Genomic DNA, 13,081 nt, shown 5'->3' with positions numbered 1-13,081 from the left:
GTGGTCAATTTTGTTGCGGAACCATCCACCGGGAGACTTCCAGGTCCAACGTTTAGATGAACTGTGTGCCTTCTGGAACTGTGAGTTACCATAGATGATCTTGATGAACTCACATAGTTTCTCACCCTGTTCATTCCATTCTAAGCCGTGGGTCCCGATGTAGAGTTCTTCAGCTGATCTTCTTGGTGCTATCTTGGCATTAAAATCACCGACAATGATCTTGTAGAAGGTGTAGTCTTCTTTAGAGAACTTTTTCAGCTCCATGTAGAACTTTCAATTTCTTCTTCATCATAATTGGATGTTGGTGTGTAGACAACAAAGATAGAAACTGCCGACAGTGAGCCACATCTATTCAAGTGTAATCGTCCCATTCAGGTTATTAAGCATTCGAATGAATCAATGCTCATGGCCAAGTTCGTGTTGACAAGGACACTGACACCACCAACACCTCTTTTGTCGAATGTTCCGAGGAACAGTTCTTCTCCAGTGTCGAAAATGGTGTGATGTTATTGATGCCTTCTCATCTCGGTCAGACCAATGATGTCGTACTTGATCTTTTGCGCTTGCACCATCAGGTCCTCGATGGATGCATCTGATGCCAGCATACGTGCATTGAAAGTGCAGACAATCATTTTTGTCCTTTGTTTTGGGAGCCTCATTCAGCCTTGAGATTTTATCAGCTTCTCCTTCCTCATCCTTCTTAATGCTGCTGTATTGGTGGCTCTTTCAGGGTCAGGGGAATGAGACCCATTTTATTTGCTGGTTTTGGCATATCAAATACACCACCGATAACCTGCCATGATCTGCCGTGTGGGCGGGATATTCTTGGTAGCTTTCCAGGCTCTGTGAGAGGGATAGAGGCTTTTTGGCCGGCCTCTTATCACCCTTGCAGGTGTTCCCATGGTTCAAACCATGTTTGAAACCCATCAAATATGGTAGCTCTTCATTGACTTTTAAAATTAAATCTAGGGAGTTTTTTTTTTCTCTTTCTACTTTGCTAAACATGGTGGGTGTCATATTTTATCAAATGGCTTTTCTTCTTTACTTCCTAATTGGTCTAATTGATCATTTGATTTTTAGCCTCTTGATTACACTAATTGGTTTTTGGATATTGAACCAACCTTGAATACTTGGAATAAGGCCAACATAGTTGTGCTTGCTGATTCAATTTATGCAATGTTTGTTTGTTTGTTTCTTTTTTTCTTTCTGTCATTTTATTTTTAGCAGCTCTATTTCTTTTGTGTGTGTGTTTATTTTTATTTGGGGAAGGGCGGGAACACCTGGTGGTGCTCAGTGGTTACTCCTGACTCTGTGCTCAAGAATTACTCCTGGTAGTACTCAGAAGACCATATGGGATACCAAGGCTCAAACCCCAGTCGACTGTGCAAGGCAAGAGTCCTACCCTCTGCATCATCACTCTGACCCCATGGGATTCTAGTTCTTATTTTAAATAATATTTTCTATTTTTCTCCTTCTCAGGTCCATTTTTTCTTAAAAGTTGGTCCTATATATACAGTAATTGTAATAGCTCTAATTTGGAAGCATATTTGCAAAGGCTCTTGTTTTGTTTGGGTTTCATAACTATGGGCTTTGGGGCCTCTCCCAGATGTGTTTAGGGGAGCTGTGGTGACCCTGGTCAGACCTGAAGTCACCACGAAGCATCCCCAGTAGTGAGCAGGTCTGAACTCAGCAAATAATCAGCCCCAATAGGAATAGGTGCTGCTGCTGCACATAGCAGACCTGGGTTCAAACCTCGGCACCGCAACGGGTGCCCTGCGTCGGCCAGGAATGATTCTTGAGTGCAGAGCCGGGAGTCGGCCCTGAGCACTGCTAGGTGTGGCCCCTCAGTCCCCAGTGAAATAATGAGTGTACAGAATCCACGGCGTAGTCTCACAGTATTTTTGAACCTGAACCTGATAATGAAGAAACAGTCAGTTAAATCCAAATTGTGTGATAGTCTATAAAATGGATTTAAAAAAAAATGCTCTTATGAGGGATCCCCTTCCCACAAATTCCAGAAGTCCCCGAATATCCCGGGCTGGCGTGGCACTGGACTCCGGAGCAGCTGGGTTTCATCTGGGCACTGAAGTGGGGGAAAGGGCACGAGGCCCAGCGGCCCACTTTCATCTGGGGATTTCCTTCCTCGGCCTTTGGATCTGCCCCCAGCCAGCCCTCACCCCGTTCTTTTGTTTTCTCCTTTGAGGCCCCTTATCAGGCCTGAGCTGCCCACCAGGGCCCCCTGCCCTCTGAAATAGCCCGGGCTTCCTTTGGACTTTGAAGCTGGCCTTTAGGAAGCCAGGGCTGGGCAGTTGTTTTCCAGCTCGGTTATGTTTGTTTGTTTATGGGCTTTATTTAGAAATCCACAGAGTGGCCTCTGAGACTTGGGTTATTAACCCAATAGTTCCTTTTCTTCTGTAGGTCCCTATTTTCATATATTATTATGGCTCCTTATGAGAGTCAAAGAGAAATACATCATTTTAAAAACTCATGTGATTTTTTTTTCTTCCCCGTTGTTGTTGTTCTTGTTGTTGTTGTTTTATTCTTTTCCTGTATTGAAACATAGTAATGTGGGGATACAGAGACAGGATTATGTAGGACACTTGCCTTGCGTGCAGCCATGCAGCAGACCCGGGTTCTATTCTCAACACCCACTGTGGTCCCCTGGGGACCACCAGGAGTAATTCCTAAGTACAGAGGCAGGAGGAACCCCTGAGCATCACTGGGTGTCAGATGAAATAAAAACAGACACAGCAGTATTTGCCTTTGGGACACTATGGTGTGCCATTGTGAGTTTTTTGGGGGTGGGGAGGGCTACAGGTGTCGTTCCGCCCCATAACAGCGTCTTTGTCATTTCTTGGATCCTTGTCTTCATCTGAGAGGTGATTGAGTTAGTGACTACAGGAGCTCAGTTTACCCTGGCCTCAGACCTGCTTCTCCGCTGGGGTTGTTTGCTGTGCTTCCTGGGGGAGGCTTTGGGGCCTAAGATTTATTCTGTCAGTGCCCTGGTGTGTGACAACTGCTCATCTTTTCTGAGCGTACACTTTATTTGCATGGTGGTGTCGAGGGACCCATCCCAGCCGTGTTCAGGAATCACTCACTCTGGGTGGGGATGCAAGATTAAACCTGGTTGGCCATGTTCAAGGCAAGTGTCTTCCCTGTTCTGTCACTCCGTCCCATCTTGTGGTTCCTTCTTGTGTTAGGTCCTAGGTCTGGAACACAGGACACATGCAGAGCTTGTGCTCCACCACGGGTCTGCAACACCAGAACTTAATTTTTTTTGTAACTTTTTGGGTCACACCTGGCTATGCTCAGGGATTACTGCTGGCTCTGCATTAAGGAATTACTCCTGGTGGTGCTTGGGGGCCACATCGGATACCAGGAATCGAACCTGGGTCAGCCTCATGCAAGGCAAATGCCCAGTCCACTGTGCTATTGCTCCAACCTCAGCACCAGAACTTTAAAAGTGGATCCAATTTGGAATCCCTTAAGACATGTGTCATTCTTCCCTGGTTGCAATGAGAGTGAGTCTTTGTGGCTTTGGGAAGTAGTTTTGTAGGTTTTTTCTCTGCATACCTTAGCTGGAGTTCGGAGCTTCATTAGATCAACCCAGGCCAGGAAGTACCCTTAACCCCCTGCTGCCTGCGTGTGCATGTGTGCATACACAGCACACATGCACACACATACATGCACACACATGTATACTCACACACATGCACAGACTTGCATGCACATCTGCACATGCCTCTTCTTGCATCAGAGAAGACTGTGAGCGTGTGGGCTGAGACTCGAGTGCCCCCCCTCCACCCTGTTCTCAGGGAACCTTCACAAGGAGAGGAACAGGCACTCGTGATGAAGCTCTGTGTGTGGAGACGCTGGCGGCCTTCCCAAGCCGGTCCCAGGGGCCCAGTCTGTGTCACTGAAGCCCGTTTAGGGTTTTAGCTTCCTCCTCAACATGTGAACTATGACTGTCGCTTGTCTTGGTTCTCATCACTAGCCATGGCCCCGTGGACTGGGGTGACAACATCTGTGGGCCCTTGAGCCCGGCCGAGAGCAGACCCCAGCTTGGTGGCCCCCCACCATCCAGTCTGTTCTTGCTGATCAAAGCTATAGTAGCTCCCCATGACTTCTCAGATGAGAATTGCTCGAGGAGCTATAAATCATCCCGGCTAAGAAGAGGAATTTAGTTTGCAGTGGGCGTAGATAGCAGTTTTGGGGGAATCACCCAGGTTGCTCCTTAATGCCCTATAATTCAACTCCTATCTTTGTTTGGTTCATACTAGAGCTATGTCTACTTTTGTCTGATCGTTAATTTTCTTAGTTTATGATGTAATTACTTGGAAAATGTTACATTTATCAACACAGGCATCTTTTTCTTTTTAAATGACCAGACCACATGGTCATTATGGGGAAAAAAAAAGTACTGTAAATCACAGCACTTAACATGTTAAGAACAAAACACCAAAACCAACACCCTCCCCCACCGGTCCACTGGTGTTATTTTCCCAAGTTTTAAAAAAGGAACTTTTAAATAAATTATTGTCTTCTGCGTTATTGAGCATGTGGTCACTTGTCATGTTCATGCATCCAAATGATCAAAGTCTGAACTCCTGTCTAATTCCTCCCTGCTGTTAGGGTACCCAGTCATGATCAAGGCCTCAGCGGGCGGCGGCGGGAAAGGCATGCGGATCGCTTGGGATGATGAAGAGACCAGGTGAGATGCTGTCCAAAATGTACTTCAGATGAAAATTGCAGTTACCAGAGTTTCATTAAACTGACAAGTAAACAGATACCCAGGAACATAATGGAGTAATTACATTAACCATCTCATTTTATATTCTCTGAGGTGGGAAGGCATGGAAAGGACATACAAAACTTTCTTATGCATTTTGATGATGATTACAATGTATAGAAAGGTTTTTACTTCTGTCAAGCATTTACAGAGGGTTGATTTTTAGTTCTAGTCTTGCAAGTATTATTATTATTATTTTCTTAATTATGCCCATGGTTAAAAGGCCAAAGTGGCTCACAGTGGGATGCATGATTCTTGAACCTAGTCAAGAGATTTGAATCCAATATGCTTGCAAGCCGTCACTGTTTCATTTATGCATTTTCAGTGTGTGCTCCATTTCCTTTGTTTATAAAAGTAATGAACTACTTTGGTAATTTCATGTGTGAAACATAACTTCATTTTGAATTTGAACTAATGCATACTCTTTGTATGATCTCTGGTAAATTTAGAACAGTTTCTGTGGAGTAGTTTTAGAAATCAAGAGCACGGACTAGAGAGATAATATAGATAACATTTGCATGCAGCTGAACCAGGACTCAGTGATCCGTGAACACAGAGCCAGTGGAAATCCTGAGCACTCTTGCGTCTGACCCCTAGACCAAAGCAACAACAACGACAACAAAAACAACAACAAAATAGAATGTCCTTACCCCACCCCAGACCAACAGCACATAATCAGAAGTTATTATTTTTTGTTTGGGGGGCCACATCTGATTCTGCACTCAGGGATTAGTCCTGGTGGGGTTGGAACACATGGGATGCCTAGAATCAAACCTGGTTACCTCTGTGCAAGGCAAGCACACTACCCCATTGTACTCTCTCTCTGTCCCCTAAAAATTTATTATTATTTATTATTTTGATTTTTGGAACATACTTAGCAGTGCTAGGGATCCAACCTGGGTCAGCTGAATGTAAGGCAGAGGACCTATCCACTGTACTTATTGTCACTCTGGCACCTTAAAATTAATTTTTTAAACTTAAAAAGAAAAAAATAACCCAGCATACCTCAATGCCTCATCTTGGTGATCTGAAGAGAAGAAATTTTTGGAGGAAAACCCCTGAGTCTGAGTAGATTTAGGGAGCCTCTCAGATTTTGAATTGAGTGTACAGCTGGAGTTAATTTTTTTTTTTCTTTTTGGGTCATCCTGGTGATGCACAGGGATTACTCCTAGCTCATGCACTCAGTAATTACTCCTGGTGATGCTCAGGGGACCATATGGGGTGCTGGGAATCGAACCTGGATCGGCTGCATGCAAGGCAAATGCTCTACCTGCTGTGCTATTGTTCCATCCCCCGGAGTTAAATTTGTAACTGGATGGTGACTTTGGATGCCCTGGACAACAGAGCCTGAAAGGGAGTCCAGAAGCATCTTTGCAACTAGCTTATATTCTTTGAGATTCATCTATGAGTCTCTGGATCATGGCAGATGAATGAGCTTATCTAGCGCTAGAGGCGTTCATGGGTTGACTGCCAGGCTTCCCAAAGAACAGGGAGGTGCGGGGAGGTTTCCCATCCCCAGCTCTGTGAGAGGCCAGGCAGTGTATTAGATTCCAGAAATACAGCACCGGGTAGCGGCAGACAAAACGACCATATTCTCCGGGGAAGTGAAATCATGCTCCTGGGTCGCTGATCTTTGAATTTCTGGATCCTGAGGCTGGGGCTGAGGCTCAGTGGTGGAGCACAGGTCTGGCATGCTTGGGGCCCTGGGGGTGATGCTCCAATGGCCACTGGGTGTGGGCCTGTGCAGAAAGGCTCGTCTGTGAGCGCCCGGATTCACAGATACCCAGAGGAGGCTGGTGATCATGGGTTGGGACTGGGAAAAGCCCCGTCTCTCATGCCAGCCTCAGACCCAGACCATGTGCATGTTCTCGGATCCAGCCAATGACTGTGGCAGTAGTAGCCTGTGTGGGACTTGTCACCCACCCAGGGCCTTACTTCCAGCATTGTATGGCCCGCATAGATCATTTAGTAGACTTGGAGCTTATTAAGAGTAAGGAACCAAATCGTCTGCTTCAAATTGTGCTTTAAATTTTTTTTAAAAAAATTTTATTTATTTATTTTTCTTTTTGGATCACACCCGGCAATGCTCAGGGGTTACTCCTGGCTCTGCACTCAGGAATTACTCCTGTTGGTGCTCAGGGTATCCTATGGGATGCTGGGGATTGAACCTGGGTCAGCCGCATGCAAGGCAAGTGCCCTACATGCTGTGCTATCGCTCCAGCCCCCTAAAATTTTTTTTAATTAAACCATTTAAATTTTGCTTGTTTGTTTTTTGGGTCACACCCAGCATTGCTCAGGGCTTACTCCTGGCTCTGCACTCAGGAATTACTCCTGGCAGTGTTCGGGGTCCATATGGGATGCCGAGCCCAGGGTGGCCAGGTGCAAGGCAAAAAGCACTCCCTGCTGTGCTGTCACTCCAGCCATTCACATTGTGCTATTGAAAACCCTTGATTCCTGTATTCCTGTACACTTTCCCTGTGCAGTTTCTCTGTCATGCATTTATGCATAGCATCATCACTTCTTCCTGACTGTGCATTTACATCACTGCCATTTTGGCCTGTATGAAGAGGTTCCTGTGCTCCGTGGTTCTGTGGCATGAACTTTGGGTCCAGAAACTCTTTTCTGGCTGGAAGAACAGTGGCACATACCTAAGCGAGTCCCGGTCTGAAGTGGAAGGCTGAGGAGGAATGGAAGGGGTGGGAGGAACGTTCCTGTGCGTGGCCCGGTCCTGAAGCTCATCCTGTAGGGAGTCCTGGAGCCTGGAGACTTCAGGAAGGCTCCAGGAGCAGCCAGTGGGCCCTGATGGGAGAGGAGGAGCCAGAGAGGAAGAGCAAGTCCACCAGCCCAGCGAGGCTAGGAGCAGTTGGAAGGTTCTGTTTTGGAGCCGTGCCCGGGGTTGTTGGGGTCCAGGCAGTGGCAGCAGCATGGAGTTGGCGTCCCCCATAGCCGTGTCGCACCCTTTAACGCCCTCTGCTCTCTCTCTGGCCCTGTCGGAGGGTTTGGAGTAGCGAAGTCACAATCGCGGAGCTGTTACAATCTCCTAGTCATCATGCCTTTCGTTAGAGGACGCTCAGCCTGCACAGGAGGGAAAGGGGAAGGTGCTTCTCTGTCTGTCTCAGGCAGGGACCTGTTGCCGAGTTTGTGACTTAGGTTCCCAGGGGCTGCTCCGGGGGCTGGTGAGACAGAACAGGGTGAGGCAACGGTGCTGGCCTTGCATGTGGCCAGCCCAGGTGTGAGCCTTTGCATCCAGTGCTTCTTCAAGTCTGCACCCCCACCTGCACCCACACCCCTGGCATGCCCCAAGGCTCCCTTTGGCCACCTGTTGGTGATTGATGGGACACGATGCCCAGCTGGGAAGCTGCTGTCACAGGCTGTGGGGAAAACGTTGATGATGGCCCTCACCAGTGCGGGCGGAACTGTGGAGAGCGTTTCACCCTGCAAGGGGCAGGCAGGACTCACGGAGGCCTGGATCCACATGGTGGCCATGCCAGCCATGGCTCGTTGTTGCATTGTTGTTGCTCTGAGCCTCCCTGGCACTCACGTTGGTGTGTGTGAATCAGGCGTTTGTTAAGATGGCTTTAGAAATGCCGAGGGGTTAAGGCTGGGGCTAAGGTTGGGCATGGGGCCTGTGGCTTCCTAGATGCAGGCGCGTATTAACTGAATTCCATTCTCCTTGGAGGCCTCTCTCCACAGCTCGGCTGTGTTCTTTTGGATTTAGAAACTCATCTGTCTGTGGTATTTTCATATGTTTCTGTGTGAATGGTTTTTTTAGATCTGGTTGCCTTGGTGTGTGTGTGTGTGTGTGTGTGTGTGTGTGTGTGTGTACATGTGTGTGCGTGCAGGCAAATATATAGCCCCCTTGTTGCATAACATAAACATAATGCATAGTCCTATTCTTGCACAATCTATTCTCTTTTCCATTTGAATTTGTATTATTATTATTATTATTTTCATCAGGGTCACTCCCAGCAGGTGATCCAGGGTGCTCCTGTGGAAAATGGGCCGAGGCGGGCAGGCTTTTGAGGTTTCAGAGCTTGGGTCCAGAGCTCATAGTGGGATCTTGCGGTGCTGGGGATCAAACTCAGGGTCTCATACATGTCAGGCATGTGCTTTGTCCCTTTGAGCTCTGCCCTGAGCCCACACATTCCATTCTCCTGGGCTTTGTCTTTCCAAGAGGGATGTCTAGCCTTGCTGCCAGTGGACAGCTCTGCCCCCTGGAAGGGCAGCCTGGACCCAGGCAGCTTAGCTGTCCATTTCTGAAGTCACCCAGGGCCCCCCTCGCCTGGCCTCTTCACTGCCAGTGAGCTCACACTCCCAGCATCCCCCTTGCCTGGTCCCTTCACTCTCAGTGAGCTCACACTCCCAGCATCCTGGGGACTCTGAGGAGCCGCCCTCTATCACGAGGAAGCGAGGAGCTTCTTAGAGGAGCCTCCAGTGCAGAGAGGAGCACCATGAGCTGGAGCCTTTGCTTTGGAGGCGGGAGACCCGGGTTCCATCCTCGGCATGTCAACGTCTCCCAAGCATCATGCCAGGAGGAGTAGCCCCTGTGTCCTGCAGGGTGAGGTCCAAGACATAAAAATAAACCGAAAAAAGAAAAAAACCAAACTACCAGGAGTAGCAGCGGCCACTGTGGTCCCAACATAAGCAAACAACTGGAAGCATGCTTGTTCCGCTGTAATACGCTAGAGCCTTGCCGTGGAAAGTCTCCCCAAACAGTTCAGATGGTCACTCCCGGCTTTCTTTTCCTGGTCCAGATTTGAATGAAATGTTGTGCTGTGAATGGAGAAGGGGCAGTTTCAGACCCTCACCCGCCACCCTCAGGCTTTAGAGGCTGGCAGACTAGTTCCTATATATATATATATTTTTTTTAATAGCCAGCTGCTAAATATTCCTCAGCACAGAGTTTCATGATTAGCAAGTACTTACTGAGTGAATTTTGAACCAAGTGTAACGTGATGTTATTGATGCAATTTTTCAATAGCTCTAAAATACGCTAGTAATGCTTTCTACCTTGATTTTGTTTCTGGCGGGCTTGGTTTGACTGCAAAATGAAACCTCTCCGTCATTACGGCAGAGACAACCTGTAAAGTGTTCTGTTTTTCCTTTGTGAATCATTGTATCCCGTCTAATAAAAAGTTGGTCCTATGGTATTGAAAACAGTGATTCATTGTACTGTAGTTTCTTTGAGGTTTCCGTCTCCTGAGATCTGAGTCCATTCCACTAAATCAAAAACGTAATGGAAGACGAAGAAAACCGATACTTTTCCCTGAGAACTCTGAGGAAAAGGAATTTTTGCAATAAGCTTTGAAATTTATCTTCCACTCAGTGTTTATTTGCAATGTTGTATTTTTTAAGCACAGTCACAAATGAGTTATTTCTAATATTGTGATTCGTAAATGAAAGGATTGGAAGAATTTTAATGTTGTACATTAAATACAGGGGTTGAGTATGAAGATTTAGAAACTGCAGTTGCATGTGAATTAAGTTAAATGTTATTCTGAATATAATGTCTGGAGAATTATATTCTTGGTTTTGGGGAGCCGCATCTGAGTTTTTAATAGACCGATAAAACCCATTTCATAATGTATGAATTTAGTAAGTTTTATTTCATAATGGTAGGAATTTCAATTATTAAAAATTAGAAATGAAATGTAAAGAAATCATCAAATTTATTTTCAAAAATTATACATTTTCAAGGCCGGAGAGGTAGTATACCAGGTAAGCCACTTGCCTTGCATGTGACCAACCCGGGTTTGATTCCCGGCATCCCTTATGGTCTCCTGAGCACCACCAGGAGTGATTCCTGAGTGCAGAGCCAGGAGGAACCTCTGAGCATTGCTAGATGTGGCCCAAAAGCCAAATGAAAAAAAAAAAATCCAATGAAACACTTTCAGTTAATCAGGAAGTTTTAGCCGTTTTAAAGAAGTTTACTAAAGTTGCAGGGAGTGTATAGGACGCTGCATTTAACGGTGTGTTTGGAGATATCAGAAAGAGTCCTCAGACTCCTCAAGGATCATTCCTTCTCACACACTGTCTTTGTGAGTGTTCTGATCCAGTTACGGACTCGACGTAGGCACTGTGCATTTGGGGTGAGAGGTAGGGACCGTACCTGGCTCTGTGCTCAGGAGTGACCCCTGCTGCTGCTTATTTTCACAAATAAAAACCTTAAACATGTGTAGTCATGTGACTCTGCATGTGGTACTGAGAATTGAAGTGAGGTTGGCCACACGCCAGGCCTGTGCGACCTGCGTGTTATCTCTCCAGCCCCTCTGTGTGTGTGGAGCTACACTTCATAATCTAAGGGTCACGTGAATGTACATGTTTATGTTTTTTTTTCTTCTTTTTGGGTCACACCTGGTGATGCACAGGGGTTACTCCTGGCTCTGCACTCAGGAATTACTCCTGGCCGTGCTCGGAGGACCATATGGGATGCTGGGAATCGAACCTGGGTTGGCCGCGTGCAAGGCAAACGCCCTACCCGCTGTGCTATCTCTCCAGCCCCTGTTTATGTTTTTTATTTGTGAAAATAAGTTGTGTTGGGATTGAAGAAATAAACTCATGAGGTTTGTATGGCATGTTCCATTTTAACACTTTGTGAAAAGCACTGGCGTTCTCCTTCCTTTTGGGGGAGGGAAACTTTGGGCCACACCTGGCAGTGCTCAGGGCTTGCTCCTGAAGCTGTGCTCAGGAACCACTGCTGGTGGGGACCATATGCAATGCCGGGCATCAAATCATGGTTGGTGACTTGCAAGGCAAATACTCAACTCACTGTACTCTCTCTTCAGCCAGTCCTGGCATTTTTCTCTCTTGATAAAATCTAGGACCAGGGAGATGAAATAACTCTCCACAGCATCTCTAAGCAGAAGCGCTTCAGCCCAACCAAAGTGAATTTAACTGTTCTTCTATTAAGCGACTTTCTCTGTGCTTTGTTCAGAAGCAAGACATTCTTTTTGTTTGTTTTGGGGCCACACCTGGAAGTTACTCCTGGCTCTGCACTCAGGAATTACTCCTGATGGTGCTCGGGGGATCCTATGGGATGCCAGGGATTGAACCTGGGTCAGTCACATACAAGGCAAACACCCTACTTGCTGTACTGTGGCTCTAGCCCCTCCTGGGATGATATGGGATGCCAGGAATCGAACCTGGGTCGGCCGCTTGCAAGGCAGATGCCCTCTCCACTCTACTACCTTAAGAAGCAAACCACTCTCCTTTTTTCTTTTTGGGTCACACTCAGCGATACTCAGGGGTTACTCCTGCCTCTGCACTCAGGAATTACCCCTGGCGGTGCTGGGGGACCATATGGGATGCTGGGGATTGAACCCAGGTCAGCCACATGCAAGGCAAACACCCTACCTGCTGTACTATAGCTCCGGCCCAAAGTAAACCACTCTTAAGATTTATTTATGTATTTCTTTCACTTACGTGTTTTTGGGGTATATCTGGTATTGCTCAGGGGACCGAGTGGTGGAGGGGATTGAACCGGACCTCCTGCACACAGGAATGTGTTACCACCCTTTGTGCCTTGTCCCGGGCTGCACTAAACATCACTAGACAGCAGGTTTTCCTTGACACTGTGGGTTGTGTCTTTGTCCTTAGATTTTTCTGTTTTCTTTTACAGGGATGGTTTTAGATTTTCATCTCAAGAAGCTGCTTCTAGTTTTGGCGATGACCGACTGCTAATAGAAAAATTCATTGATAACCCTCGCCACATAGAAATCCAGGTAGGTCCAGCTTCATATGTTTCCTGATTGTTATGGTTTTAGGATAACATCACGTCTTCCTGGCGGTGGGAAAGATACACTGGTAAAGGGATGGGTGTTGAAACAGTGTATGTCTGAAATTCAGTCAAGAGCAAATTTGTAACTGTGTATCTCACAGGGATTCAGTTTATTATTTATTTTTAAATATTTATTTATTTATTTATTTATTTATTTGCTTTTTGGGTCATACCTGGTGATGCCCAGAGGTTATTCCTGGCTCTGCACTCAGGAATCACTCCTGGCAGTGCTCAGGGGACCATATGGGATGCTGGGAATCAAACCCAGGTTGGCCTTGTGCAAGGCAGACACACTACCCGCTGTGCTATTGCTCCAGCCCTTTTTTTTTTGGGGGGGGGGATTCAGTTTAAAAAAATTTTTTAAAGAAAAAAAAATCACCTCTTCTTATTGGAAATACTTTCTTCTGTTTTGAATGAATTGTCCAGCTATGTTTAAGATAAAATGAAATAGTGTGAAAGGAGAAATATGTATGATAGACAGGTAGTTCAGATAGACATTTTATTACATTTTTATT

General features: G+C 46.3%; 1 protein-coding gene across 1 annotated transcript in view; it reads left to right on the top strand.

The window, feature by feature from the left end:
- PCCA (propionyl-CoA carboxylase subunit alpha) overlaps positions 1 to 13,081 on the top strand; it is a 274,548-nt gene that overhangs the window by 96,525 nt on the left and 164,942 nt on the right. The window contains exons 9-10 of the mRNA XM_056109803.1: positions 4,633 to 4,711; positions 12,408 to 12,510. Coding sequence (XP_055965778.1) covers positions 4,633 to 4,711; positions 12,408 to 12,510 — 182 coding nt within the window. The remainder of the gene's footprint in view (positions 1 to 4,632; positions 4,712 to 12,407; positions 12,511 to 13,081) is intronic.

Source organism: Sorex fumeus, unplaced genomic scaffold, assembly GCF_029834395.1.
Source record: "Sorex fumeus unplaced genomic scaffold, SorFum_2.1 ptg000008l, whole genome shotgun sequence".
NCBI classification, from domain to species: domain Eukaryota; kingdom Metazoa; phylum Chordata; class Mammalia; order Eulipotyphla; family Soricidae; genus Sorex; species Sorex fumeus.
The sequence above is the reverse complement of the archived record's forward strand: the minus strand, read 5'-3'. Positions and strand labels throughout refer to the sequence as shown.